Raw genomic sequence first — 27,321 nt, 5'->3', positions numbered from 1 at the left:
AAGGCCCTTTTGACGACCCCACCCGGGCGGTGGCCACTCGAGGACATTTGGTGCAGAGCAGCAGGTAGCAAAGATTGTTGGCATCACATACACTGGATGACGGTGCATACGTCCTGCAGACAAATTATTCCATATTGGAAAGATTATGGTAGACCAGACAATTGAGGAGACCATAAACAAGGACAATCAGACTGCTGGAGGAACCAAGGGTTTCAGCCTGAAAGCTGGTGCAGTCACTTCAGACAGAAGTCAGTATCTGAGGCAGCTCAGGAACATGAGAGGCAACAAGTCCACAGACTGTTTCAGTCATCACGATCTACAGAAGCCCAGAATAGAGAAGGATAGGGCAGATGTGAATGCCTTTGTAGAGCTTATGGAGAAAAGCTGGGTAAACCCTCTAGGTCCAGATCAGTCTAATATCATCAGCCTTTCCACAGGTATTGCTGTGTCACCAAGTCAAGTCAGTCAAGTCAAGTGTATTTGTATAGCCCTAATTCACAAGCATGTCTCAGGACTTCACATAAAATATGTCTAGCTAATTCTAGCTACCACAACAGTAGCAATTACAGTAGTAATAATAACACATTGAACAATCATATGATAGAGAAAGAGTAACCAGCAACCAAGTTCCATGACAAAGTGGGAAAAAAAGAATCTGAAAGACATTCTCAGGCATCACAAAAAGAGATAGAGGAAACCAAACACAAAACAAGGAGCTGGTCTTGAAAGCAGATAGAAATATTTTTGGGCATATGATCATTGCTTCGCAAAGTAAAGATCTGCACATTGAAGATGTCCTGGCTCATGGTCCATTGCCTTGGTCACTTTCAATCCAGATGTCTCATTGCGGAAAACCAACAAAGCCGCTGCACTCGCTAGCGACTTAGAGAAATCAACATTAGCAGTTGAGGATATTGGAGACACTCATGCTGAAAGATGATGGCAAGACTTTTGGAGAGATTGCTGGTTCTGTGTTGAACCTAGCGTTGCATGAAGGAGAAAGAGTAACAGTTACTCTTTCTCTCTCTTTCAGTTACTCAGTAACTGAATAGATGTGGTGTTTGATGTGTACTGGAAAACATCAATCAAGAATGCAGAGAGATGCAGTTGTGGTTCAGCAAGTAGTAGCACTCAATGGAAGAACATTGCCCCAGGACACAATGTCGTGCAGTGGAGAAAGCTTTTAAGAAATCCAGACAGCAAAACTGCCTTGATAACATTCATCATGGACCAGTGAAAGCTACCACAGAACTGGGCACAGCTTCAGGACAAGCAGCTATTTGCAACCTGTGGAGAGACATGCTATTGTCTCAACAAAAAAGATTGTAATGTTGAAGAGCTAAAGTCTTCCCATGAGGAGGCCGTGACCCTGGATGACTATGATGATAATGATGATGATGAATAAAACAGAATATGAATACTGTTTAATATTATATTTGTGATAGTGGTGATGATAAAGTTCATTGGTTAAATAAATGATAAGTTAGAATTCTTGATTTTTTTTATATCACATGTTCTGTTCAAATAAAGGGACACGATTGTCTCTTTCTTTGGATCAACGTTTGGTGTCATTGAGGGTTAACTGTGACTAACATACCACTTGGGAAGGTTTATCAAGTTGAAATATCATCTAAAGGTACAGACCTTTTCAAAATACAAAACTAGAATTTGTCAACTTGGATGGTACCAATTAGTGAAAATTCTGGCCCGGGTTCATATTCTACTATAAGGCCCACAATCAGCCTTCATGGTGGGATAATATGGGAAGATTATACATTTCCTCAATTGTTACAGTCCTGTGAGTATTTCAGGTTTTGTTATTTGTGTCAGTGATGTTCCTACATGTCATAATGCTCAAATAAAGACTATAGTTTAGGCGGAAATGGTGGTTAAACGAATGTTGTTGACACTTTGAAGAGCCCATGTGACCTCTATGTTTATTAGACAAACTCACAACTGTGCTTAAATTAACCTATGAGTCTACCCTTTGAAATTAGACCAAACATGCCTTCATAAAACATGAGTAAAGGTCCTGAAAATGAGCCTAAAGTAGGATATGCACCAGCGTCTAAGATACCAATTTATTGTAGGGGGTGGTTAACTTCATGTGCTGATAACTGTGACAAAGCTACCACTTAGCAAAGGTTATCATACCAAAATATCATCTATGGACATGTACCTTTTCAAAAAATGTGACTATATTTTGCCACCTTGAGTGATACCGATATCTGCTCTGGCCCATGGACTATAACTCAGGGTGGGGTCGTATTGAATTCAAATGGGGTTGTCTGTGAAAAAAAATAAAATAATACACCACACAATTTAAAACTAAGCATATGCTGCGTTTTCACTTCCCCTCATCAAAATTGAGTTTAATTCAATTGTGGTTAGGCAGCCAGACCTGAGTCTTCCTGAACGATGCCGAGATGGCCCATGGAACAGTAAACAGAATATCAGTTTTTCATTATGCAGTAACAAGCCTTGAACCCTTGTGGCTGAGTGTTGCTGTAATATAGACAGTTTAAGACCATTTCTACTACGTTTCTCGCGTTTTTACCATAGCTAGTATAGTTTCTACCAAGGAGCTGCTGGATCAATCAATCAATCAATATCCTTTATTTAACCAGGTAAAAAACTCATTGAGATTAAAACCTCTTTTCCAAGAGCGACCTGGCCAAAACGGCAGCATAAAGACAGTTGCATCAATACACACAAACACAAAATAAACAGATAAAATACAGTCAGTCACACACTCAGGAAACAATAGTTAGGTTACACCACAGGGCAATCACAAGATCCAAGAGAACTAATTTCTCTGTCTCTTAAAATTTACCTGAATTCCCCCAGAGTTATAAGATTAGATAATTTCAAGTCCTTCTGCACATCATTCCAGGTAGAGGGGGCAGAAAATTTAAAAGCCTTTTTACCCAGTTCAGTTCTGAACTGGGTAACCGGATGCTACTGTCGGCTGAGCACAGAACCATTCTGATTCAGTGCGCAGCTGCTACGGCAACGTCACAAGGACAAAAGTGTCGCTCTTAAAGAGACAGGCTCCGGTAAAAACTAAAATAATAAATAAACGATTTTCGAATTTCAATAATAAAAGTCGATCTTGATAATAAAAACGATTATTCCAAAATTCAAAATTCATTGCCCATCCCTAAAACAGACAGGGCACAGAGACAGGGACTCAGCCCACCTTGGCGGTTGAGGGGCTGACAGTCCATCCCTCTCTTCTTCATCAGGCAGCGGATGGTCTGGAGCTGAGTCATGATCTCGTTCTTCTGCTCCTGGGCCACCGACTTCACGCTGTGGAGAGGAGGGCACAACACAGGAGAGCCTGAGTCTTCATACATGTGCAGTCCAGACCACTGACTGTAGAAAATGAGCCAAAGCCACGGCGGGCGGACAGTGTGTGTGTGTGTAGTGGCTGCCTGGCGAGCAGAGAAACATGTGAAGGCAGCAGTGAGCGCAGTGTGTGTTTTAGGCCAGGGGTTTTCAAAGTGTGGCAGCATGAGCCTCCCCTCAGAGAACATACTGTGTAGACAGCTGCACAGCTGCACTCCCCCCCCCCCCCAATTATTATTGTCATTATTAGGTATTCACAGCGAATGCGTTTTCGTCCAGATTCTTATTATTTTTATACGCTGATTAATGGCTCTAGCTCAGTGTCTGATTGGTGAAACGTTTTCAAATTTGGCACACACAAAATCCGCCCATGGGGGCACTACAGCGATATTTTACATTCTTAAGCCTTCACAGGCCAACATCCACCATCATATCACATCATAGACATTGTGACATCATCAGTGATGTCATACATTGTGACATCATCAGTGATGTCATACATTGTGACATCATCAGTGATTTCATAAATCTATAATAGGGTGGATTCCGACTGACACAATCAACAGGAAGGGAGAGGATGGCGTCGAAGCACGGGTGAGAATGTAGGGAAGACCCGGGCGGAAGAAGTAGGGAGAAGGAATAGACGAGTGAGAGAAATGGAATGAGTACAGGACAGAATGTTGGGAAACAGTGGATGGATAAATCCAGAAGGAGGCGGTAATGCAACATAAAGGATGCCAACTGCCATAGAACCACAGAAGAAGAAGACGACAATCAACCATAGACTAAAAATAATGGACGTCGTTACCCCATTGAATTTCTTCTTCTGAATTGAGTTCAAGTCATAAACGAGCTGGACGTTGCCATTTTGGTTTTAGTGCAAAGGTGGGGGTTGAGAGGGTGGAGCGTGAGATGAGCACCGATTAGCATAACCTATGGGGGTGATCTTACGCGGTGACAAACACGCCCACGCCAGTGCAAACACGCCCATGGCAGTGGGCGTGTTTGTCACACGCCAGTTCTCTTCAAGCTAACTGAAGCTAGGTCAGACTGCTAGCAAGCTAGCTAACAGGCCATCCACTTCTGTTCTCCTTGCTCCGGTCGGGCCCGTGAGGAGGTGAAGAGTCGTCGTTCCACATTCACGTTACGTTGAGGTAGGCTAAATTAACACGAAACTACAATAAAAGTTTAACCAAAGATTGATCTGATATTGATATTATCGCTATTATAATGTACTAAGCATATAGTGGGCAATTGCAGAATTATGGCCAGATATTAGCTACAGTACTGTGAAACAACATTAACGTGAATCAATGTATAACCACCCCATTATGTCACTTTTTCACGTCATTCCCTGAAGCATACATTGTATTTTTTTTACCCCTACAGCAGCGTTTATCTTGGGTGAGTGTGGCATTGTGGCGTGCTGGAAGGTCTTGTGGATCTCCTTCAAGTGGACTGGTCTTCTGTCTCTCGTCCAGCAGCTGCAGATGTCATCATCATTATCCACGTTATTGATGATTATTTATAAAAAATCTCATTGTGTAAATATTTTGTCAAAGCACCAATAGTTAGAGAAGGAAACCTCTCTTTGCATTTTATTTTATTTTGTGTTTTAATAAAAGTACTTGTGATATCTCACTAGGGATGTCGACGGTTAACCGTTAACCGGTTAACCGCCGAGAACGTCTTTGGTCGGTTAAGCATGTCGGTTAAACGGTCAATTTCCATGTTAATTTGCATATAACAGTGTTGCCAATGTGGCGATCCCCCCCCCTCCTTCGTGGTCAGCAATGTAACATAAGTATATTAAACGATGGGGCAAGTATTAATCAAGCTAGATTTGGAAATAAACACATGGTTCATGTTGATTTTATCTACCCGATGTCTGATCAAACGCATTCCGCAGCGAAGCACACACAGCTGAACACCTGCTGCAGCCACAGAAGTGAAGTGAGCGCACTGACTGCCCCGCCCCTCTGCTGCTCATGTCTGAGCACACAGCTCAGATGTGCTCTGTGACCACTTCAGAATGATTAACACACCCAGCGAAACAATCAGCTCATACATGTTCTATAGTTTTGTTAACTCCGTGTGTGCTGTCATTAGCCTACTTTTTCTTCACTGTCTCATTCGGTCTAACGGCTGGGACACACATCTTGCATGTGCGTGTGCGTGGCGTGCTTGCTGCGGCTGGCAACTCTCTCCCTCCCTCTCTGCAGTGCATGTTCATCAGGCACACGCATGCATACGCTCGCACTCAATGATGAAACAGTAGTTTTTACCGTGTTACAAAAATGACATGAAGCGGTCGAATTGACGATTGAAAAGTATCAATTAACGTTAACGTTACTGTCCAACACATGGCAGTTCAGGTAAATTGTTTCACAAGAGACTGCGTGCGGAGTGCGGACTCGTCTTTATAATGTGGTGGAGCCCTGCCAGACACACAGAGCACAGCCCTCGCTGCGTGTGTGAAGAGAGAGAGCGAACGGGTGAGACAGAAGCAAACTATTTTTTGCAGATCTCAAAAGCAGGTAAACCACTGTGGGATTAGTGAGACTATTGCTAAAAGAGAAGATACTGTAGTGATGCTGCGCACTTTGTCAGTGCGCCCTGCAGCCTGGGCTGTCGTCCGCTCAAACACTACTTCACGGGGCGGCTGCGTGTCAATTGACGTGCCCTTAATATGCAATGCGAGCAGTATAGCCTATCGGAGGAATGTTTTTGTTTAGATGGCTGGAGGGTTCAACTTGTCTTCTCGTTTTGTTAATGTGTTTTTTTCTGCTTGTAGATGTAAAAAATAAACGCTTTCTACTGAAAAAAAATCAAGCATTTGGTAGCCCAATGGTTTAATGGGGCACAGACAGTAAAATAGCGCATTTTAATCTTCTCGGTTAACCGACAGTTGTCGGCTAATGAGTGTCGGTTGTCGGTCAAGAAAAATTATGATTTTCGACATCCCTATATCTCACGTGGATTTGATTTATCATTGCAAATTTAGCCCAATTTGCAGAAAATGCAGATGTGAACAGCTAGGTTTAATGACAAATATGGAATATCACCCAAGGAAATACGGTTTAATGCCAACAGATAAACCATACAGATTTGTTGTAATTGTGAACACAAATAAGGGAGCAGAGACATGGTTTTCAAGTATAACTCAATGTACAACTTTTATTCAAAGACAGGATTGAAAAATATAGGTAACTTGCATTCACCTCAGACAAGACGGGACACTACGTTAAAGTCTGAAATGTACCTAGATTTGCTATAAGAATTGACATTTCAGCTTGTCACCTGATGTCACTATTAATGGACAGTACAGTAGTAAAGATTTTGAAAATTTTGATTAATCAATCCAAGTCAGAAACAACATGTGCTGTGAGCCTTTTAGAATTCAAAAACCTTACTTCCAACAATTAATTAGCCTGCACTAACTACTGCACAGTAACGTGTACAAATATTGAATGCAACAGTCTCGTTCTGGAGCGAACCCCTCAGCTGAATTCACGTTGGAATATGATATCAAGGCTTGATACATTTGATTGTACTCATACAGCAGTGTGGAGCTTAACATCTAGCTAGGTTTTATCTGGAATATGATCTGGATTATGTATAATATACAGTATAACACTACGCTCACTAGGTCATGACATTCACGTTAACGCTATAGCCTCCAAAAATCTACTGTAGCTAGCTAGCGTCAGCTACATCTGTAACCACGCTGAAATGCGAGTGCATAAACGTTAATATTTCTAGCTAGGTCTAACACACCTTAACGTTATGAGTGTGGCCGTTTTTGATTAACATTAAGTCCACGATTAAGTCTAGCATTTCGGTATATTCCTACCTCTTAACATCTAGCTAGCTAGGTTGGATCTGGAATATGATATCAAGGCTTGATACATTTGATTGTACTCATACAACAGTGTGGAGCTTAACATCTAGCTAGGTTGCATCTGGAATATGATATCAAGCCAGTAGTCAGGTCTCAGTCGCATTCACGCTAACCTCTTAACGTCTAGCTATAGCTAGGTTACATCTGGATTATGTATAATATACAGTACAATACTACGCTCACTAGGTCATGACATTCACATTAACGCCTCCAAAAATCTACTGTAGCTAGCTAGCGTTAAATAGGTTACATCTGTAACCACGCTGAAATGTGAGTCCATTAACGTTAATATTTCAATTAGGTCAAACACACCTTACTGTTATGAGTGCGGCTGTTTTTGATTAACATTAGCGTTAAGTCCATGATCAAATCTAGCATTTCGGTATATTCAGTGTGTGTGTGAAAAGGATGTTATCATGCTAGCATTATTAGCACAGAATGTATACAGTCCATGGTACAATGTTAGCAGTGACCACCGACTTCATTCACTCACCGGAAAAAGTGGAAACCACCTTTCTTTGAGGTACGGTTAATACAACCAACTGCATCGCAAGAAAACATATTTACTGTATAATATTGACAAAAAGACCGCAACACCACAAACGCGACCACCAGGTCAGACAATTAGCCTTTAGCCACAGTAGCCTACCCTTCCTTAAAAATCTCCAAATAGACATCGGCCATCTGTTACAGATTGATGTCACGACCAGCTGTGCCCAGAACGCTTTGTTTCAAATCCCTCGGACCCGTACTGTAATTATCAACGGTTGGTGGTTCGGGTCAGCAGTCCAGATAACTTGCGGTGCAGCTCTGTGGTGCCCGTGGACCGTGATGGCCGTGTAGCAAACAGGCTGGGCTGTGCTGTGGCAGCAGAGCTAACCTCGCGTCACCAGCTCTTCTACAGCAGAGCAGGCTCAGGCTCACTCACTCGGACACTCCTTCAATTATGCATAACTTTAAACCCTTATCAAATGTAAACGGGCGAGTTATCAAATATACCCCCCCCCCCCCCACACACACACGTTATGAAAAGGTGAAATCAGCTATATAGACCAAAACCGTGTTAAGGACCGGGCTGTAATATGTTTAATTACAGTTAGAAGTTGGGCATTTAAACACGAACAACGGGACTACTGAGCCCAGCCTCAAGTGGCCATTTGAGGAATTACAGCTTAAATAAAGACTTCCGCGTCCTCAGGGGAAAGGGGGTGGGGTTGCCCCTTGCAATCAACATCCACCATCCTATCATCACATCACAGACATTGTGACATCATCAGTGATGTCATAGATAGAGATGCACCGATTGATCGGCACGTGACCGAAAATGGCAGATTTTCAGCTGATTGGCCATGACCGGTGGGTGACCTGCGCTCGTGCGCCGGTCTCTCTCTCTCTCTGTCTGTCTCTATCTCTCTCTCTGTCTGTCTCTCTTTGTCTCTCTTTGTCTCTCTCTCTCTCTCTCTCTCTCTCTCTGCGGTCAGTCTACATATCCGATTCTGTGTACCGGTCGGCTCCCCCCCTTTTTTCACGTGACGTGCGCCGAGACAGATGGGCTGCAGCCACCACACACACGCCAGCATGTCCTGAGTGTGGAGATTTTTCACCGTCAGCGAAGACACAAAGCTTGCAGTTTGTCACACATGCAAGTCGAAAATAAGCCACGGAGAAACAACTGGCCGAGTCCCGCTCGGCTGGAGTCCAGTCTGAGCAGCTCGCTCACCTTTCTTTCCCTCTCTGCTCCCTCTCCCCTGCAGCACGGCCACAGCGCACCACAGCCGGCTTGGCGAGGTGAATGTGAGCATTGATGGAGCCCTGTCCAGTATACAGGAGAGGACTAGGCCTATTTGTTTCGTATTGCGAATAGAACGATGAACATAATAATAAAATGCATCGGACTCAGTGTTCAAGGTTTTCTGTGTGTGACGATTTTTTTCCGGATGGCGGGTCAAAAAAACGCATACAAAATTTCGGACTCTGTGTGTAAACTCTGATATTCAGACTGAATCGTCAACTCATCAACTCATTTCCTCCTCTACTCAAGAACAGCCTAGAACAGCCAAATCCACAACTGTGGAGTGGGCGTGGCTTCGAAGGTCTGCAGGAGCCAGGCTAAACTCCTTGTCCATGGATAAGATTTTGATGTTTTGTTGCACCCGTTTTCTTTTGGAAAAGTAAATGCATGATAGCTGTGGCTGTGGGATATACTGGAATTTATTTTTTTATATTCATTGTATTTGCACACAAAAAAGAAAAGCTCTGTCCCGTAACCTGGAACACTTATTTTGAGATGTGTTTGAGTGAGATGGTCCTACCTCATGCAAATGATAAGAATTTTCTATTAAAGCAGAGTTACAAAAATGTTTGTGTAACCTGTCAATGATTGTTCTTAGAAGGAAAATCGGTATCGGCAAGTCAGACTACCGTAAATTCCGGACTATAAGGCGCACCGGTGTATAAGCCGCACCTTCAAAGTTGACTATTTTTTTCTTATATAAGCCGCACCGGACTATAAGCCGCGGGTGTTTTAACACCTTAAGTGCCATAGCCGAAATAATTCGTCTTACATAATCCAACGCTTAAGTGCCAGAGCCGAGTTTACTCGTCTTACATAAACATTTTTTTTTTTTTGACGGTGGAACATCAATCAACAACTTTTACATCTTCGAGATCACTATTGGAGCAAGATAATGTGTATAATCTATTTTACCGACCCACTAAGTGTTGACAGTGCTCCCCCAGACGACCGAAATCAAAGAAAAAACTGCCGCGGGACCAAGCCGTTCAAGGAAATGCCGTGGCGATTTTACAGTAATCCACTCAAGACTTGTCTTGCCTGAGAGCGGCCGCGCACCGGCAGCAGCACACAGAGAGCGGAGAGCGATTTGCAAAATAGATCATAGGTGAAACACACTTTGAAACACCTCAGAAAGGCCATAATCAACATCTGCCCATCGCCCACGCATTCCCCGGCCCATCTTGACTCGCACAAGGAGCGTCCGCACGCACGCAAGCAGGCAGGCAGGCACACAGGCAGGCAGCAGCAAAAGCGCTTCTGACACGCCCGCTGTACAGCCAGGAGGAAGGAGGAGAACTCCTCCCTCCGTGTGTCTTCTCCTGGAGAAGACACACGGAGGGAGGAGTTTGAATGAGAGGGGTGTTTCCTGTTGTTATGGAGGAAATTACTGTTCAAAACTATTGTTTAGAATGTCTGACGGTCTTACTGATGCCAAAAATGAATGGTTAAAGTGACTGTTTCACAAAAAGCCATTTATCTCTGAATAAATTTCCAGACGCTGAAACCATGCTGTACTCAACGGCTAATATCTACATAACTACTAACTCTGCAAACTAACTCTTTTAGACAGAGAAAGCACACATTCTATTAGTTATTTTTAGATGATTGGTGTTCATGAATTCTTAACAGAAAAGAATCCTCGGCTGTTGCTAAAATGAGCCAGAATCGTCAAAAACACCCCTGGCACAACTTACCTACAGGAATGAAAACATGGCTGGCATTCAATGTGTTAATGGTATTTTTTTTTTTTTTTTTACAGTGCACACAGTGTCCGCGGTGTGGTGAAAAGAGGGCAAGAGAGGAAATTAAAACAGAAGTGGATTTATAGTTAGAAAGAGTGCTAAAGAAGAGAGAATTCCGTTTTTTATTTTTTTATTTTAGTTACTCACAGTACTATTGACCAGTCCAACTCAAAAGATATTCGGCAGTTTCACTTTGATCTTTTGTTTCCGCCGCTGTCCATCAATGGTTATGACGAGTCTCGCTGGGTACAGTACGCCAAAGCGATATCCATTGACTTTAACCTTTTCGATGATGCTGTTGTAGCCTATGTTGCGTGTTTCTGTTGCACCAACGCGGAGGTCCTGCCGGACGAAAAAGCGCGTACCCTCCCAGGTGAGGGGCTTCTTCCCCGCAGCCTGGAGGATGAGTTGACGGTCGGGCCAGCGGAGTAGGCAGATGAAGATGGCCCTCGGTGGCAGGCCGGGGTCTGGACGTGGCCGAGGCGCCCGGTGTGCCCTGTCCACCTCTGGTGGTTTCTCGCCTTCCTTCAGGTCCAGGATGTAACACAGGATTTTGCCACGAAAGCGTCCATGTCACCAATCTCAGCTCCCTCTTTTACATTGATCAGGCGAATGTTATTTCTTTTACTCCTGCTGATTAAGTCATCAACCTGCGTGTGCAGGGTTTCGATTTGTTTTTGCATTTTATCCACTTTCGGACTCACTGTGTTGTTTTTGTCCTCCAGTGCGCTGATGCGCTTTTCCGCATTAGAAACTCTGTTCACGGTTGCCTTTTATTTTCTTTAGTGATTGAGTGGATGGACTTCTGCACGTTTTCAAACTTGTTTTCAAGCTGCTCAAACCTCTGAGCGATGTCGGACTTAATCGATAGTGTTTCACGGAGTAAAAGTTTAGCCCAAGCCGTGTATCTCCAGCCTCCAGCAGGTGAGTCATTTCCTCATTCATGGCGGTGATTGCTTCGTCTTTTTCTTTCTGCTTACCTGTGTTGTGTTATGTTATGTTATGTTATGTTATGTTATGTTGTTAAAAGAGGGCAAGAGAGGAAATTAAAACAGAAGTGGATTTATAGTTAGAAAGAGTGCTAAAAAAGAGAGATTTTTTTTTTTTTTTTTGAAAAAATCCATAGATAAGCCGCACCGTTATATAAGCCGCAGGGGCCAAAAAAGCCCAAAAAACGGGAAAAAAGCCGCGGCTTATAGTCCGGAATTTACGGTAATCAAAAATCGGAAATCGGAACCGGCCAAGAAAATCACAATCGGGGCATCCCGTCATAGACATTGTGAGATCATCACAATGAATGGAGACTCTATGAAGTTTGCTGTTTATACTGTACTTTGAATACCTGTCGAGGCTGCTTGCAGCTTTAATTATTATATTATTATACTGATTGTAAATGGCTCTAGTTCATTGTCTGATTGGTGAAAGGTTTTCAAATTTGGCATACACACATAGCCCCACATAAAGTAACCATAGTAAGGTGGTCGTGCAAAAAAAAAAAAAAAACTACAACGCCTGATAGAGAATGGAATTTCCACTCTTCTCCGCTAATGTGATAATTATAACAGCCTATCTAAACCAAATAAATTGAAGCCAGGAGGCCAGGAAGATGTCTTATGAAAGTATATTTATTACCATAACATTCTCCTATACACTGTGTTATAGGAGAGACTGAATCTCAATGTACCATCTGATCAATGTACAGAGTCCAAATATTCAGCCCATGGCTGACAGTTGACATATGCTTTATACTCAGGGAGAGGAGGAAGAGCAGAGAGGAGGGGTATGAACTCTTGGAAATGTGTGTGCGTCCACTTGAGTCTGACAGGGAAACTGTTATCAGTTGTTATTGGACACGATGCACTGCCCAAGGTTTCAGCAAAGGAGAGAAGTCCTCTGTCATGGGTAAATCTATATGTGTGAGATGTCATGTCATGTTAACCCTATAGCATAATTATGCGTATGCAATTATTAGGCAACTATTAGCTTATTGAATAGGAAATGCCAATGGAACTTATATTTTTCTCCAACAACGCCCTTCTAATGGCAGACTGGATGCCTTGCGGCACATTGTTGCCTCTCACACATTATTACACAAATTCCAGATGGGGTTCTTCCCTCCTGCCACCTCGCTCTCCTATTCGACCTCCGTGTTCCCAGACCTCTCGGCCCTCGTGCCAGCATGCCGACCTCCCTCGCTGCTCGACTGCTCGGACTCCGTCTCCTCCGGCGGATCGTCTCTGTGAACCATGAGTAGGGGGCGGACCCCCGAGTCTGGAATTTGTGTAATATTCTGTGAGAGGCAGTAATGTGCCGCAAGGCATCAAATTTGGCACACACATAGCCCACCCCTGTAAGCAGGTCTCTGTGAAAAAATAAATAAATAATGAAGAAATCCGCCCACGGGCGGCACTTCTCTGTGGTGTTTTATGGCAGTTGGCAGCCTTTATGTTGCATTCTCGCCTCCTTCTGGATTTATCAATCCATTGTTTCCATGGGGGGTACTATGTTTTTAGGCCTTTTTAGGCCACTCACAGAGCCATTGTGACATCATCACCATCCCTTCCCTGCTTCCCAATAACATTGTGACATCATCAGTGATGTTACAGACATTCTGACATGTTCAGTGATGTCATAAATAAATCTATTGCAAATCCAAACCACACAATCAACATCCACCATCCTATCACATCATAGACATTGTGACATCATCACGGATGATCACACGCAACAGATCACACTCACGGATTGGATCGTGTCATGGGTCGTGGCCGGGCACTGACAGAGATGCTCACGTCATTTTTTGCAAGTCCAAGTCAAGTCTCAAGTCTTTGATCTAGAGTCCAAGTCAAGTCTCAAGTCTTTTAGCTATAGTCCAAGTCAAGTCTCAAGTCTCGTATGGATGAGCGTTCTTTTATCTGCTGCATGCCATCCAGTCTGCTTAGAACACTGCATAGCTAAAACTAAGGGATTCAAAGTATGTAGACTGAAACATTGCTTATTTATACTTTGGCATGTATGACATCACCAATGACATCACAGCAGCAAGTATGACATCACCGATGACATCATAGCAACAACTATGGCATCACCCACCCAGTCTGCTCAGCCAGGAAGGATGACATCACTGATGACATCATTGCTCAAGTGATATTACATCTTTAGGTAATTTGGGCAATTACGATGCTCTTAACTCGTTGAGTGCCAAGGACGAGTATAGTCGTCAATTCGAATAGTAACGTAAAGACGACTAAAGTCTTTACTTTTGTAAAGTCGTAAAGTCGTCAATTGCGTTTTTTGATGGTGGGACGTGGATCAAAGCCTTGTGCATCTCCTGTAAAAATATTGTAGCTATTGAAGGTGTATAAGTAAGGGATAATGTATACTGAGCCGGTGATTACTGTGGAAATAATGACCGACAGGTGAATGATTTAGCCCGACGCGCAGCGGAGGGCTTAATATTCACCTGAAGGTCATTATTTCCAGTAATCACCGGCTCAGTATACATTATCCCGCTTAGAACACGGCCTACAACTAAATCATTCAATAATCTGACAAAAATAATTATTCAAATAGATTTTTTAATAGCGTTTTCAACACAAAGCGCTTTCATTCGTAATTGGCACACAAGACACCACAGCTGCAACTGGTTGGCCTAATTAGTAGCGTCTGCGGACAAAATGCTCTTATCAACTGATTAATCCAGGTGTGGCAGAGCAGCGGTCGGTTGTTGAGAAATAATGACCGGTGAATATTGTTGATTGACCAATCAGAATCGAGTATTCGAGAGAGCCGTGTTCTAACCTATTTTATGGACCCATTAGGTGGCGACAGTGCTCTCCAGATTAGAGAAAGTTGAGGAAAAAAAGCAGAAAAAGCCCTGTGATGAAAGAGAAACCGATGCATGAGCCAGAGCGGCACAGATTGCTCTGGCTGCCTGGAGCCAACGTTAGCTGCGAACAGCAGTCAATCCGCTCCCACAAATGAGCCCCTCTGTCTCTGCTGCATAGTTTCTCCACACGATTAGCCGCCAGAAAATAAAACCAAAGCCAAACCATTCTCATGAGAATGGTTTGGCTTTTCAGTGTCGCGCTGGGAGCCGGCGCACAAGGCTGAGCGCTCCGAAAATAGACTGGGTGCAGCGCACTTTGAAACGCGCAGCAGAAAGCCTATAATCGGACGCAGCTTCATCCCAGCTCACAACCGAAACCCCAGAAACGCAGACGAACGCGAGCCCGATCCAGACTCCCCCGACGAGCGGCCGCCATCCGAACGTGGATCCGTAAGGCAGCAGAGCCTGCCATAGCAGGCAGCAGAGACTCGCCTGACACACGCAGCAGCCAGCAGAGCGAGCAGAGCCACCAGAGCCACTCCCACGGAGGAGGAGTTTTGGAGTTGAGGGGTGTGTGGGTGCTGTTCAGATGTTTCAGGTCAGGAAATATTAGCTTCAGAGTCAGTGAATGTGCTTGAAATGCTTCATTTCACAAAAGGCTGAATATCTCAGCTTCTAATTTGAAACGCCTGTTTTTGCTGAAAACAACCTATCTTCTCCGGCTCATAACTAAAGAACGGAAAATGGTATCAATAAACTTTTTTTTGCTGATGATACAATAGAGTCTCCTCGTTCTTTGTGCGTGTTCGGTGTTTACATAGTAATATCACACAATATTCTGTGGGCCTCGAGAAATCACTGAAAACGCTCTGAAACTCTGGCACTGGGAGCGTCCGTTCTCCAAAAGTGGCTGGCACTCAATGAGTTAAGTCCCCGTTCACACTATACGCTGAAGCAACGTTCAACCTAAGCTCAACCTACGCTGAACCCACAAGGTTCATTTAGGCATCCTTGTTAACAGGCAAAGCCGTTCACACCACCCGCGTGCTTGTCACGCCGAAGCCACGCTCACACCTTGCTCAAGCGATCGTTCAGGATTCACGCCTATTTTCCAAGCGTGACGTGTGAAGCTTGAAGCTGCCAGGCATGAAGTCAATGGGAGTTGTGGGCAGGTTCAAGGCATGCCGAGGAGGCGCTGAGAGGAAAAGAGAAGGCTTCTTGTGTGAACGGTTAGGCGTCCGTTCAGCTTGTGCCTGCTTCAAGCTTCAGTTCTACTTACGTTCGGCATCCTGTGTGAACAAGGGGTTAGGCTATACATGGGGGCAGAATTCAAAATACTGTCAAAAGTCCAGTTTTTGAGATACAATTCTGAGATTTTGCACACTTCAACTACTGTGACAGCAAAATCTTGTCAATTTTTTCCGTTAAGAATCTAGCTTTATTTAGCAAGAATTTGCAGTAGCCGTTTACAGTACCATTTACAGTAGAACATTTTGATGCACTGTGGGCTCAATTTTTGATCAATCGAAAATCTGTCTGAATTTTTTGTGTAAGACAGTCTAACGATGCAGATGCTGAAGTTTGGTGTAGTTTGAAGAAAAAATGTGGGAGTAGGGTTTATTTAGTTGACAGTTTTTGCAGTTTTGCGGTCTTTGGACTTCATAATTGGCCATAGGCCTCACTTGGGCCCACATTTTGGTGAAAGTTGCAAAGTCGTAGCACATGCCTGATTTGTTATGAATTTTGAAACTTAAGACGGTCACTGTAGCACCACCATCACGACTATTGACACGAAATTCGCGTCAACGCAGTTTGGCATTTGGCAGTTTGGCATTTGTGCAAAGTTTGGTTTATTTAAATTTTTCATGCATGGGAGGTAGTGTTAATTGTGTCGGCTATTTTTTTATTTAGTCTTAGTCCCGTGTCAAATGTCCTTTAGTCAACCTCATCCTGTTTTTATTTAGTCAAGTTTTAGTCGACTAAAAGTTAGAGCATTTTAGTCTCATTTTAGTCAAATAAAACTGTTCACATTTTAGTCTAGTTTTAGTCAATGAAAACTGTTGAATCTGCTGATGCGCTTGAACTAGTAATGGTCATAGTAGTGTTGGTAAATCTTTCCCAGGGAAAGTAGCTAATGCTGACTGCCCACCCGGGCCAGTGTCGGCGTAGGCCGGTAGCAATGACAAGTGGACTATTCTAGCTGCTGCTGTCGTTGTGTCCTTGGGCAAGACACTTAACCCTCCTTGCTCCCGATGGTGTGTAGGCACCCTGCGTGGCAGCTTGCCGCCATCGGTGTATGAATGGGTGAATGTAGACTATCTACTGATTGTAAAGCGCTTTGGATAAAAGCGCTATATAAATGCAGGCCATTTACCATTTCTATCCACAGTCCCTGCTCAGCCTGCAGCTGAGGGGAGAATGGAGGGAGGCTGGCTGCGCTGTGTGGAAAGCGCTCAGACCTCTCTGGATATTAACGTCGTAGACAAGCAAGTAGCTGTACATTTTGGGAACACAATGCCTCATACACATATAGATAAGACCCTTAGCTAAGACTGGGCGGGTTCTGTTGTAACCACTGTAAATGTGTTATAGCGCTTTTATCCAAAGCGCTTTACAGTCAGTAGTAGGGTTGTCAAAAGTATCGATACTATCGAAAAGTATCAATACTGAAATTCTGAAACGGATACAATACTCATTTGCAACAGTTTCGATACCAGCGGTGCTTTCTTTTAATGAAAAATCACAGATTTTTCCCTCCCAATCATTGGTTAGTATCTGTTACTTCAACAAGCTAAACATGTTCCGATGATGGCTAGAGCAGGGGTAATCTGCTGTCAGTGCAAAGTTTTAATGAGTTTTATCGGGCCTAGATTATGGAGAAGTGTGCGTCTGTCCATCCATCTGTCTAACTTTATTTTTGATGTGTCGTCATCACGTGGTATCGGAAATGGTATCGAGTATCGATATTTTCCTGGGTATCGGTATCGAAGTAGAAATTCTAGTATTGTGACATCCCTAGTCAGTAGGTACATTCACCCATTCACACACCGATGGCGGCAGGCTACCACGCAGGGTGCTGGCACACGGGAGCAATTTGGGGTTCAGTGTCTTGCCCAAGGACACTTCGACATGCAGACTGGAGGAGCCGGGAATCAAACCACCAACCTCTTTTATCCAAAGCGATTAGTGGACGACCTGCTCTACCTCCTGAGCTAGAGCTGCCCCAGATATAACCTCACTGCCTCTGAGTTAGGCCCCACCCACTCCAGGGCAACTTCACACCAGCCACAAGTAATTCAGGTCAGGCCAGTCAGACCACACGCCAAAGCCAGGGGAGCGACTGTCCAGCTTCCCGCTGGGTTTCGTCTTGAATCCCAGGAAGTTAGGATCCGAACCACGCGCCAGGGGGACCTTGCGTCTTTTTAGGTCTATGAACAGAGAAGCTCTGGCGAGATCTCCGACACATTGGTCATCACTGTTCAGCATATTTAAAAGATGGCCGAGCCTCGTAGCAAAATAAGTCCATTCAAAATTCGGAACCCCCAGTCCACCCTCCTGTTTACTGTGGAATATGATGTCACGTGTACTATGAGTATTTAGTCCAGTCCACTGCCTTACCAAACGCACGGTTTTATCATTCATTTCACGTAGAGATTTGCGTGGAATATGTACATTGGAAAACAAGTGTTGAACCTTGGCCAGTGCTATTTGTCTGATTGCTTCTAGCTTCATGATGAGTGGCAGGGGGGATGCATCAATTAAATCGAGTCTGGTGGAATACTCAGATGTGATGTCATCAACTTGATCTTTCCACTCACCTGCCACATTGAATTTATGACCTAGATATGTATATGTCTCGTGGCGTGAATATACTCTTAGTGGCTTATTATTGATTGTAAATACAGGTATTGAATCTGATTTGGAATGGTACCAGCGGTTCCCCCCGCTCTGCCTCTCACTGCACATTTTTAATCTTTTACCTCTAAACCAGACCACTCCAAAAAGGAGTCTGTTCTGGTGAGCATGGTGTTAATAACACCCTCTTGACGGGAGGATATGATGAAATCGTCTGCATACCCCTGAACGGGGTTAGGGGAGATGACATTGAGAGGAGCACAGTTACAAAGCCACTTGATTTATTGCAAGTACAAAATTAACTGCACTCCATGGACAGCCAGTCTTAATACCTACTTGGAGAGGGATTGGGTCTGTGAGCTGTTTGCCACAGATCACCTGTATAAATGAACCAGAATAAACATCTTTAACAATGTCAAGATCAACTTGAGGTAGATGTATTTCCTCAAGAGATTTTAACATGACATTATGCGCTAAAGTACCAAAAGCATCACGGAAATCAAGAAAAAACATAAATAATTTACCGTAAATTCCGGACTATAAGACGCACCGGTCTATAAGCCGCGGGACCAAAATTGACTATTTTTTTCTTCTATAAGCCGCACCGGTCTATAAGCCGCGGGTGTTTTGATGTTTAATTACCATATGAAAGGGTTCGTGCACAGAGAGGAATGTCGGGAAAGCGATGGCTGTTTGGGGAAGCTCCCATTTATTAACATTTCAACAAAACAAAACAAAAGTCAGGTCACTAATCCCCAGACAAAATCACACAACAATAGGCTATATGTGCAGCAAACCTGTAACCAGAGAAGTCAAGTCACTAATCCTCGTCTTCCTCTTCTTCCTGCGTACTGAAACCACCAAAGTCCTCATCTTCAGTGTCGGAAACGAACAGGTTCAGGGTGGCTTCGTCAACCACTCTCCTCTCTCCTTCATTGTCACTCAAAACCAACGAACTCCTCTTCATCACTGTCGGCATCGAACAGCCTCTGAAGCCTCTGACGGCCCTCAGCGCCAGCTGTGGCGGCGTCATCCTCTTCATCCCGCAGCAGTCCAGCGTTTTGGAACCCGTTGGTGATTGTGGATGTTTTCACACTCCTATAATATTCCGTGCTGAGACAGTTCCTCCTGCTGCACCGTCCAACGCCTCACCATTGACTCATCGATGCCCAGGTTACGCGCGGCTGCTCTGTTTCCCTCTTTTAATGCGAGATTGACTGCTTTCAACTTGAAAGCTGCGTCGTGTGAATTTCTGCGTACCTTCCCCATGGTAAGTGAGAGTGTTGCTTCTACTGCTCGTTCTCATGCTGTCGAGAACGAGCAAAGCTTTTTTTTGGTGAAAGAATCCTCCAGGGCGCTTCTTGTTAACAGTCCGAGTGAGTGGCAGGTCGAACGTCAAAGGCACTTCATCCATATTTATGATCTGCTCCGGTTCGATGGAATATTCCTTGATCTTCCTTTGTGTGAATTCGCCGAAGTTTGTGATTTTCTCCTGGTAGTCGGGGGAGGGAGTTGATGGCCGAGTGGCCGTTTGCTTACCGTAATTACCATATGTAAGTGGTCACGCACAGAGGGGATTGTCGGGAAAGAGATGGCTGTTTGAGGAAGCTCCCATTTACCGTATTACCGTAACATTTCAACAAAACAACATAACACAACACCACCGTTGTTTATTTTTACAGTGCACACAGTGTCCGCGGTGTGGTGAAAAGAGGGCAAGAGAGGAAATTAAAACAGAAGTGGATTTATAGTTAGAAAGAGTGCTAAAAAAGAGAGATTTTATTTGTATTTTTTTTTTTTTTTCTGAAAAAATCCATAGATAAGACGCACCGTTATATAAGCCGCAGGGGCCAAAAAACGGGAAAAAAGCCGCGGCTTATAGTCCGGAATTTACGGTACTTGACTCGTGCTTGAAGTCATCGATTCCTGTTTTGAGACAAAACACATGCTCATTCATGCCCTGCCTATTGATATAAGCCTTTTGCTTGGGAGATAAGATGTTTTCATCCACAAGCCATGGCAGAATCCTACCAAGAATGCATTTCATAAACACCTTAAAGATGGTAGGTAAGAGGGAAATGTCTCTCCAGGTTGATGGATTGTCCAGGATATTGTCAATATTATATTGTCGTTTTTGGGGATTCTATAGACAAGAGCCCCCTTCCAAGAATCAGGCACACGTTTATTTTTTCAAGCAGGTATTAAAGATGGAAGTTAGTGTACATGACTGTGTGGCCTTGACTGATTCATAGGATACATCGTCCATGTCACTTGATTTGTTGTTGGGGAGATTGCGCAACACAGTCTCCACCTCAGCCTGCCTGAAGTGCGCAGTGTCAGGGAGACGTGCAGGCTCCGTGAGCGATATGGCTTCGTGCCAGGGAAATGGTGGAAGTTCATCGTCAATTGACGATTGTCCTCGGCAGTTTGTTTGATAGTACAATTGCACTTGCTCGCAATTATTGGGGCAGGGAGGGGAGGTTGGGTATTCACTGTTGTTCAAAATTAATTGAATGGCTTCAGATCATCTATACTGCCAGAGATAAGACAGTTTACTTCTGCTCACCTTCCCCTGTCGCCTGTCTCCCGCAGTTGTTAACTCATTCATGGCCAGTTTAGGACTGCCAATATTTAGCACAGGCCAAAGATTTTCATAATTGTTGGTCATCTTTCAAGACCCACAGTAAATTATCTATTAGCACCAAAGTGATTTGCAATACCTCAAAATGAAGATGTACGTCTCTGGGTTCACCAGGGAAAAAAAGTGAGCTTTTAGCATGTTCTGTACTCTACTTATAGCCATTTATATACACCCTGTTTTCACCAAAAAGGTCTCTCGGAGAAGAGAAACAGCAGAAAAGGCAATTTTTGTAAAAGACACAATCTCAGGCAGAACTCGCTCTCAATTCTTTTATTTTGAACTGTATTGACATCAGACATGTAAATATTATTCATTATGACATAAATGACAAAAAAAAAATATATATATATATATATATATATATATATATATATATATATATATATACATGAAGTGCTTTTTTTACATTCAACAATACAGTTTACTCAGTGTGAGTGAGTGTGCAGACAGACAGACAGACAGACAGACAGACACACAGACACACACACACACACACACACACACACACACACACACACACACAGAGAGAGTTCTGTCCACAGCTGCTGCTGGATCGCACCTCCTTCCCCCGCAAATTAGCATAGGAGGGGAACACCAAACTGGTTTGAGATCAGCGTCTAGCCTCCTCTGCCTCGCATCGTTTTCCTCCTCTCGTTCGGGCTGGGACGAATGCTGCGACACAGGAACGGGTCGGGCTTGGCTTTGGGACCAGGCGCTGGAACCGGATCGACCATGTTCGTCACGGGTTTGACTACTGCGAACAACTCAATCCAGGTTCGCCCTGCAGCAAGGCGAGCAGTGCAGCGCGCCGAGGGGCGTTTCAATGGCGTTTCTCCTCTCTACAAGGAAGCGCGTTTCTCTGTTTTTCCTCCTGCTCATTTCAAAACAACAGCTGCGGTATGTGTTTGATCGCGTGTTGTCGGCTTCTCTTTGAGGCTAGGGACCTGATAACATGTCACAGGCTGGGGAAGTGTTTGAACTACGCGCTGCACTAATAAAAACAAAAACACGTCAAACACGTCATTGGCTGGGAGGGCTATTCCTGATAACACGTCAAAGACGTCTTTGGCCATGAATGAGTTAATGAAGGCTGCACCGTCTCCCGGAGGAAACGCAATTGCGCTTCGATCCAGGTAGTAGCCAACGCCGGTGTTAATGCCTCCAGGAGTGGCTGCTTCACCAGAAACTTTTTCATAATCTGAGCTACATACTTCAGAAGGGGGAATCCAAATGGGTTTCCACGGTGGCTCTCAGTTGTAAACAATCCATTCTTGAAAAATATGCCGTTCAGGAGAGTTATGAGACGGATCCAGTCACCAGGGTCTCCCGAGGAAACGTAGTGTTGTTTCTCGCAATGTTCTCCGGTTGCCAAACAGCTCCTAAAGGCCCTTTCTTTGACTTGAAAGTCCGACCACTGCTGCTCGTTCAGGGGCTGCACCAGAGAAGTCAGAGAGTCAGAGAAGTCCGTGTGTAGCTGCTCCATGCCCAACAGGTGTTTCGGGGTTGGGTCGTAGGGATGCCATTGTTGTCGATAGACTCTCCCGCTTTGAAGCGCTCGTTTGTAGGCAACTCTGATCACTACCCCGCGGCGCTGTCACATACATGTAACAGCTTTTTACTATTGTTGTATGCTCCACTCGGGCATAATGAGTTACAAAAATGTAAACATCTTTATCCTATATTCTTTAAGATTTTAAAACATCTTCATTCTTTTTTCAAATATCTTCTTTTAAACATCTTTATCCACTCTGAAGGACTTTCAATCATTTTTTTCCCATCTTTATTATAACTAACGGGATACCCGCCCCGTGTATCAAGTGTAAATGCGTTCTCTACATGTTCAACCCCTATGGACTGTGTGCTGCAGCCAGGCTGGCCAGCGCAGTTTCCCATCCTCATAAATCTCATAAAATTCATCGTAAATAGCTCCCCAACAGATACAAAAACATCAGCAGATATGTGTTTGATGTACATACAAAGACTTGCTGCAATCGGATTTGTCAAACACGCAATCACGCATTGAAAGAAAATCGTGATTTCCTTCTCCCTGACAGCCTGAGATCAACAGAGGCAGCCTGACCTCAACAGAGGCAGCCTGACCTCAACAGAGGCAGCCAGACTGTGGGGCTCCGCCCCCGGCTGATTCTCACAGTGGAGGCTGCATTGTGCAGCCAGCATGGCCAAGTTGGCTGCGCATTTCTTCTCTCTGATTGTTCCGTGTCACGTCATGCCTCCCCTGAAGTTGTCTCGCAGGGGAGGCACGCCTCACACTTTGAAAATCGCTGTTTTGGGCTATTGTCGTTGAAAGAATGCTACTACTGAGAGAGGGGAAAACGAAAAAGAAAAAAGACGAGATGAGACGCAGCTCAATGGACAAGCGACAGCAAACAGGTTTGTAATTAAAGATTTTTGCGGACATCAGAAACATGTTTAAATACAGTAGTACCGTAAATTCCGGACTATAAGGCGCACCAGTGTATAAGCCGCACCTTCAAAGTTGACTATTTTTTTCTTATATAAGCCGCACCGGACTATAAGCCGCGGGTGTTTTAATGGTATTTTTTTTTTTTTTTTACAGTGCACACAGTGTCCGCGGTGTGGTGAAAAGAGGGCAAGAGAGGAAATTAAAACAGAAGTGGATTTATAGTTAGAAAGAGTGCTAAAGAAGAGAGAATTCCGTTTTTTATTTTTTTATTTTAGTTACTCACAGTACTATTGACCAGTCCAACTCAAAAGATATTCGGCAGTTTCACTTTGAGCTCTTGTTCCGCCGCTGTCCATCAATGGTTATGACGAGTCTCGCTGGGTACAGTACGCCAAAGCGATATCCATTGACTTTAACCTTTTCGATGATGGTGTTGTATGTTGCGCGTTTCTGTTGCACCAACGCGGAGAGGTCCTGCCGGACGAAAAAGCGCGTACCCTCCCAGGTGAGGGGCTTCTTCCCCGCAGCCTGGAGGATGAGTTGACGGTCGGGCCAGCGGAGTAGGCAGATGAAGATGGCCCTCGGTGGCAGGCCGGGGTCTGGACGTGGCCGAGGCGCCCGGTGTGCCCTGTCCACCTCTGGTGGTTTCTCGCCTTCCTTCAGGTCCAGGATGTAACACAGGATTTTGCCACGAAAGCGTCCATGTCACCAATCTCAGCTCCCTCTTTTACATTGATCAGGCGAATGTTATTTATTTTACTCCTGCTGATTAAGTCATCAACCTGCGTGTGCAGGGTTTCGATTTGTTTTTGCATTTTATCCACTTTCGGACTCACTGTGTTGTTTTTGTCCTCCAGTGCGCTGATGCGCTTTTCCGCATTAGAAACTCTGTTCACGGTTGCCTTATTTCCTTTATTGATTGAGTGGATGGACTTCTGCACGTTTTCAAACTTGTTTTCAAGCTGCTCAAACCTCTGAGCGATGTCGGACTTAATCGATAGTGTTTCACGGAGTAAAAGCTTAGCCCAAGCCGTGTATCTCCAGCCTCCAGCAGGTGAGTCATTTCCTCATTCATGGCGGTGATTGCTTCGTCTTTTTCTTTCTGCTTACCTGTGTTGTGTTATGTTATGTTATGTTATGTTGTTAAAAGAGGGCAAGAGAGGAAATTAAAACAGAAGTGGATTTATAGTTAGAAAGAGTGCTAAAAAAGAGAGATTTTTTTTTTTTTTTTTGAAAAAATCCATAGATAAGCCGCACCGTTATATAAGCCGCAGGGGCCAAAAAAGGCCAAAAAACGGGAAAAAAGCCGCGGCTTATAGTCCGGAATTTACGGTAGTAGCAATTCTTCACTGACAAATAGCCTGAACACACACTGCACTCACTGCTGCATTCACACATCTCTGCTTGCCAGGCAGCCACTGTCGCCCACCCCCACAAGCAACAATATGAAGATCACATTTCACAACCACAACTGTTGACAGTGAAGCGACAAACCTACACCGCACCACCCCGGCACAGAAGCATGTAAATGTTGACTCACCAGTTGGTGAGCGGATCCAGCTGGGTGAGGATGGAATTGAGCATCCTCTCCGTCTGTGCCAGCCTCTGTTCCAACTCGTTTAGCTGGTTCTCTGCACAAACACGCAAACACATTAAAATAGTAAGACACCTGTTCTCACGGCAAGCTAATAACCGGTGTGACCAAAGTAAATGCCGGCATGCAAATAGGGATCGTAGCACACGCCATACACACACCTGCCTCTGCTGATTTTTTGGCACCTTTTGCGCCTTTGTCCTTCAGAGCCCGGGAGTCGTCTGCAGACTTGACCTGTGGATTCCAAAAAGTGCAGCACAGAACATTTCTAGGGCCATAAGAAATGAAATCAGTTTTATTTTTTAGCTCTTTTCCAAATTCTGTTTTCTTTACATTTTAATTTAGGGATTAGGATTTCTTATTTTTTTTGATGGCGTGGCTCTCTCAGACAGCCTCTTCCACATGTTTCTCAAAGTGAAAACCAAGTTGTGAGGTGACGAAAGGGTCCCAGAAGACGGACCCCCCCCCCCCCTCAAAACACTCAATCAAAAACAGAATAATTTCTCTATGCCTATTTTATAATTATGAAATAATTTAGGTTGCAACAATAATTAGATCTATTTTTGATTTTGATAATTAGGGCTACTTTGGTCAATTTCAGGCAAATTCTGCAATAGTCCATGTTTTACAGTTGATTAAATTTTTATTACCAAAGATTCAGTCCGTTTTAGGGCTGACGCAAAAAAGTGTATGCTTCGAAGCTTCAATCGTTGACATGGTAATCGATGCTCAAATCAGCAATCGACGCTTTGTCTTATTGTTTTTTTCTTATCTCCTCTCCTCTCTCTTTCTCTCTCCATATGCTCAGCCAGCTAACGTGAGGTGTAACTTCATGAGACAGTCTCTTTTCTGGCTGGGGGGGGCCTTCGGGCCAACACTGTTAACACGTGGAACTCACACCGGCACGTGCCGTGAGCACAAACAAACACACCCAACAGCCAGTAGCCACACAGACGGTGAGCTGTGGTCTGTGGAGCTCGTTTTGTAAACATGAAACTTCTACACTTCTGTCCAACCCAATTTGAGCAACGTTACAAGTGTTCAAGTGAATTCAAGTCGTTTAATTTGTTTATAACGTTATGAATTTTTTTTTTTGCTTCAGCCTTCAGAGTGTACAGTCGTGTACAAGCTGTGCCCCGCTGCTATCGCTTGCCTGCTTTTGCTATCTCCCGGCCTGCGGCCTCTATCTACCAGCCTGCCTGGTGTGGATTTGGGACCCTGTGTTACCTAAGGGCATGTCGCCCTGTAAAGGATGTACTGGCCACCTTCAAAAAATTGCAATACTGGAAACTACCATCTATTGTTTGAAAGACACTGGGATTACCTCTACACAGCCTCAGAGCTCCCTTTCCAATGGATTCACAGAAGCTACGATGCCGAATGCTAACTTAGCGTTAGCTACTCCCTCATCGGGTAATGTACATGCATCTTCCATCACAGATACCACGAATGCTAACAGTCTGCTAGCTCCCCCATCCTTGGGTAGGGTGACCAGACGTCCCCGATTTTCGGGGACAGCCCCCGATTTCGGTGCTCTGTCCCCGGCTGGAGCTGTCCCCGAAAATGTCCCCGATTTTGGCCACAAAGTCAAATAATAATACTGGAAACTCGATAACAGAGCATTTGCGGCACCACAAAAGCCTGTCATTGTGCACGTTGTGCAAAGTGCTGCCTGTGTGTGACAGAGTAGATCACAGAGTAGATGTCCTCCCTCTGCCCGTGCCGTGGTTTTCCCAGGACCCAGCCGCACGCAACTGAAGCCCCAGAGGTGGCGAACGAGAGGCGGAGTCTGCTTGCTGCTTTTGCTACCGTCCTTGTTTACCGGACCCCATTCAGCGGGTTATCCATCCCAGTTGTTTTGAATAGTTAAAAGTACAGTAAAACTATCTGGTAAGTAAGTGCAGTAACTAACTCAAAACGTTTTTGCAGAGAAGTCAGTAACGTTTTTATGTACACCAAACTCCATTGAAAAAAATTACAATTTTTAACATGATTGGCGATGGATCATTGTTATCTAGTCATTAGCCTACTGTTCCCTAAATTGGCCTTCCGCCATCAAAACTTTGATAACCCCTGGTTTAAATTAAACACAATAGGTCATATTTATCTCTAGATTACAATTTTAATCATTAAAATTGCCTTTTAGTACTCATTCACCGCCAAAGACGTCTTTGACGTGTTATCAGGAATA

General features: G+C 44.2%; 1 protein-coding gene across 1 annotated transcript in view; it reads right to left on the bottom strand.

The window, feature by feature from the left end:
• LOC310772272 (uncharacterized protein) overlaps nucleotides 1-27,321 on the bottom strand; it is a 48,937-nt gene that overhangs the window by 3,593 nt on the left and 18,023 nt on the right. Inside the window, exons 3-5 of the mRNA XM_083632033.1 lie at nucleotides 25,292-25,364; nucleotides 25,077-25,167; nucleotides 3,200-3,309 (exon numbers count right to left, since the gene is read on the bottom strand). Coding sequence (XP_083488159.1) covers nucleotides 3,200-3,309; nucleotides 25,077-25,167; nucleotides 25,292-25,364 — 274 coding nt within the window. The remainder of the gene's footprint in view (nucleotides 1-3,199; nucleotides 3,310-25,076; nucleotides 25,168-25,291; nucleotides 25,365-27,321) is intronic.

Source organism: Poromitra crassiceps (assembly GCF_964638095.1).
Source record: "Poromitra crassiceps genome assembly, chromosome: 2".
Lineage (NCBI taxonomy): Eukaryota > Metazoa > Chordata > Actinopteri > Beryciformes > Melamphaidae > Poromitra > Poromitra crassiceps.
The sequence above is the reverse complement of the archived record's forward strand: the minus strand, read 5'-3'. Positions and strand labels throughout refer to the sequence as shown.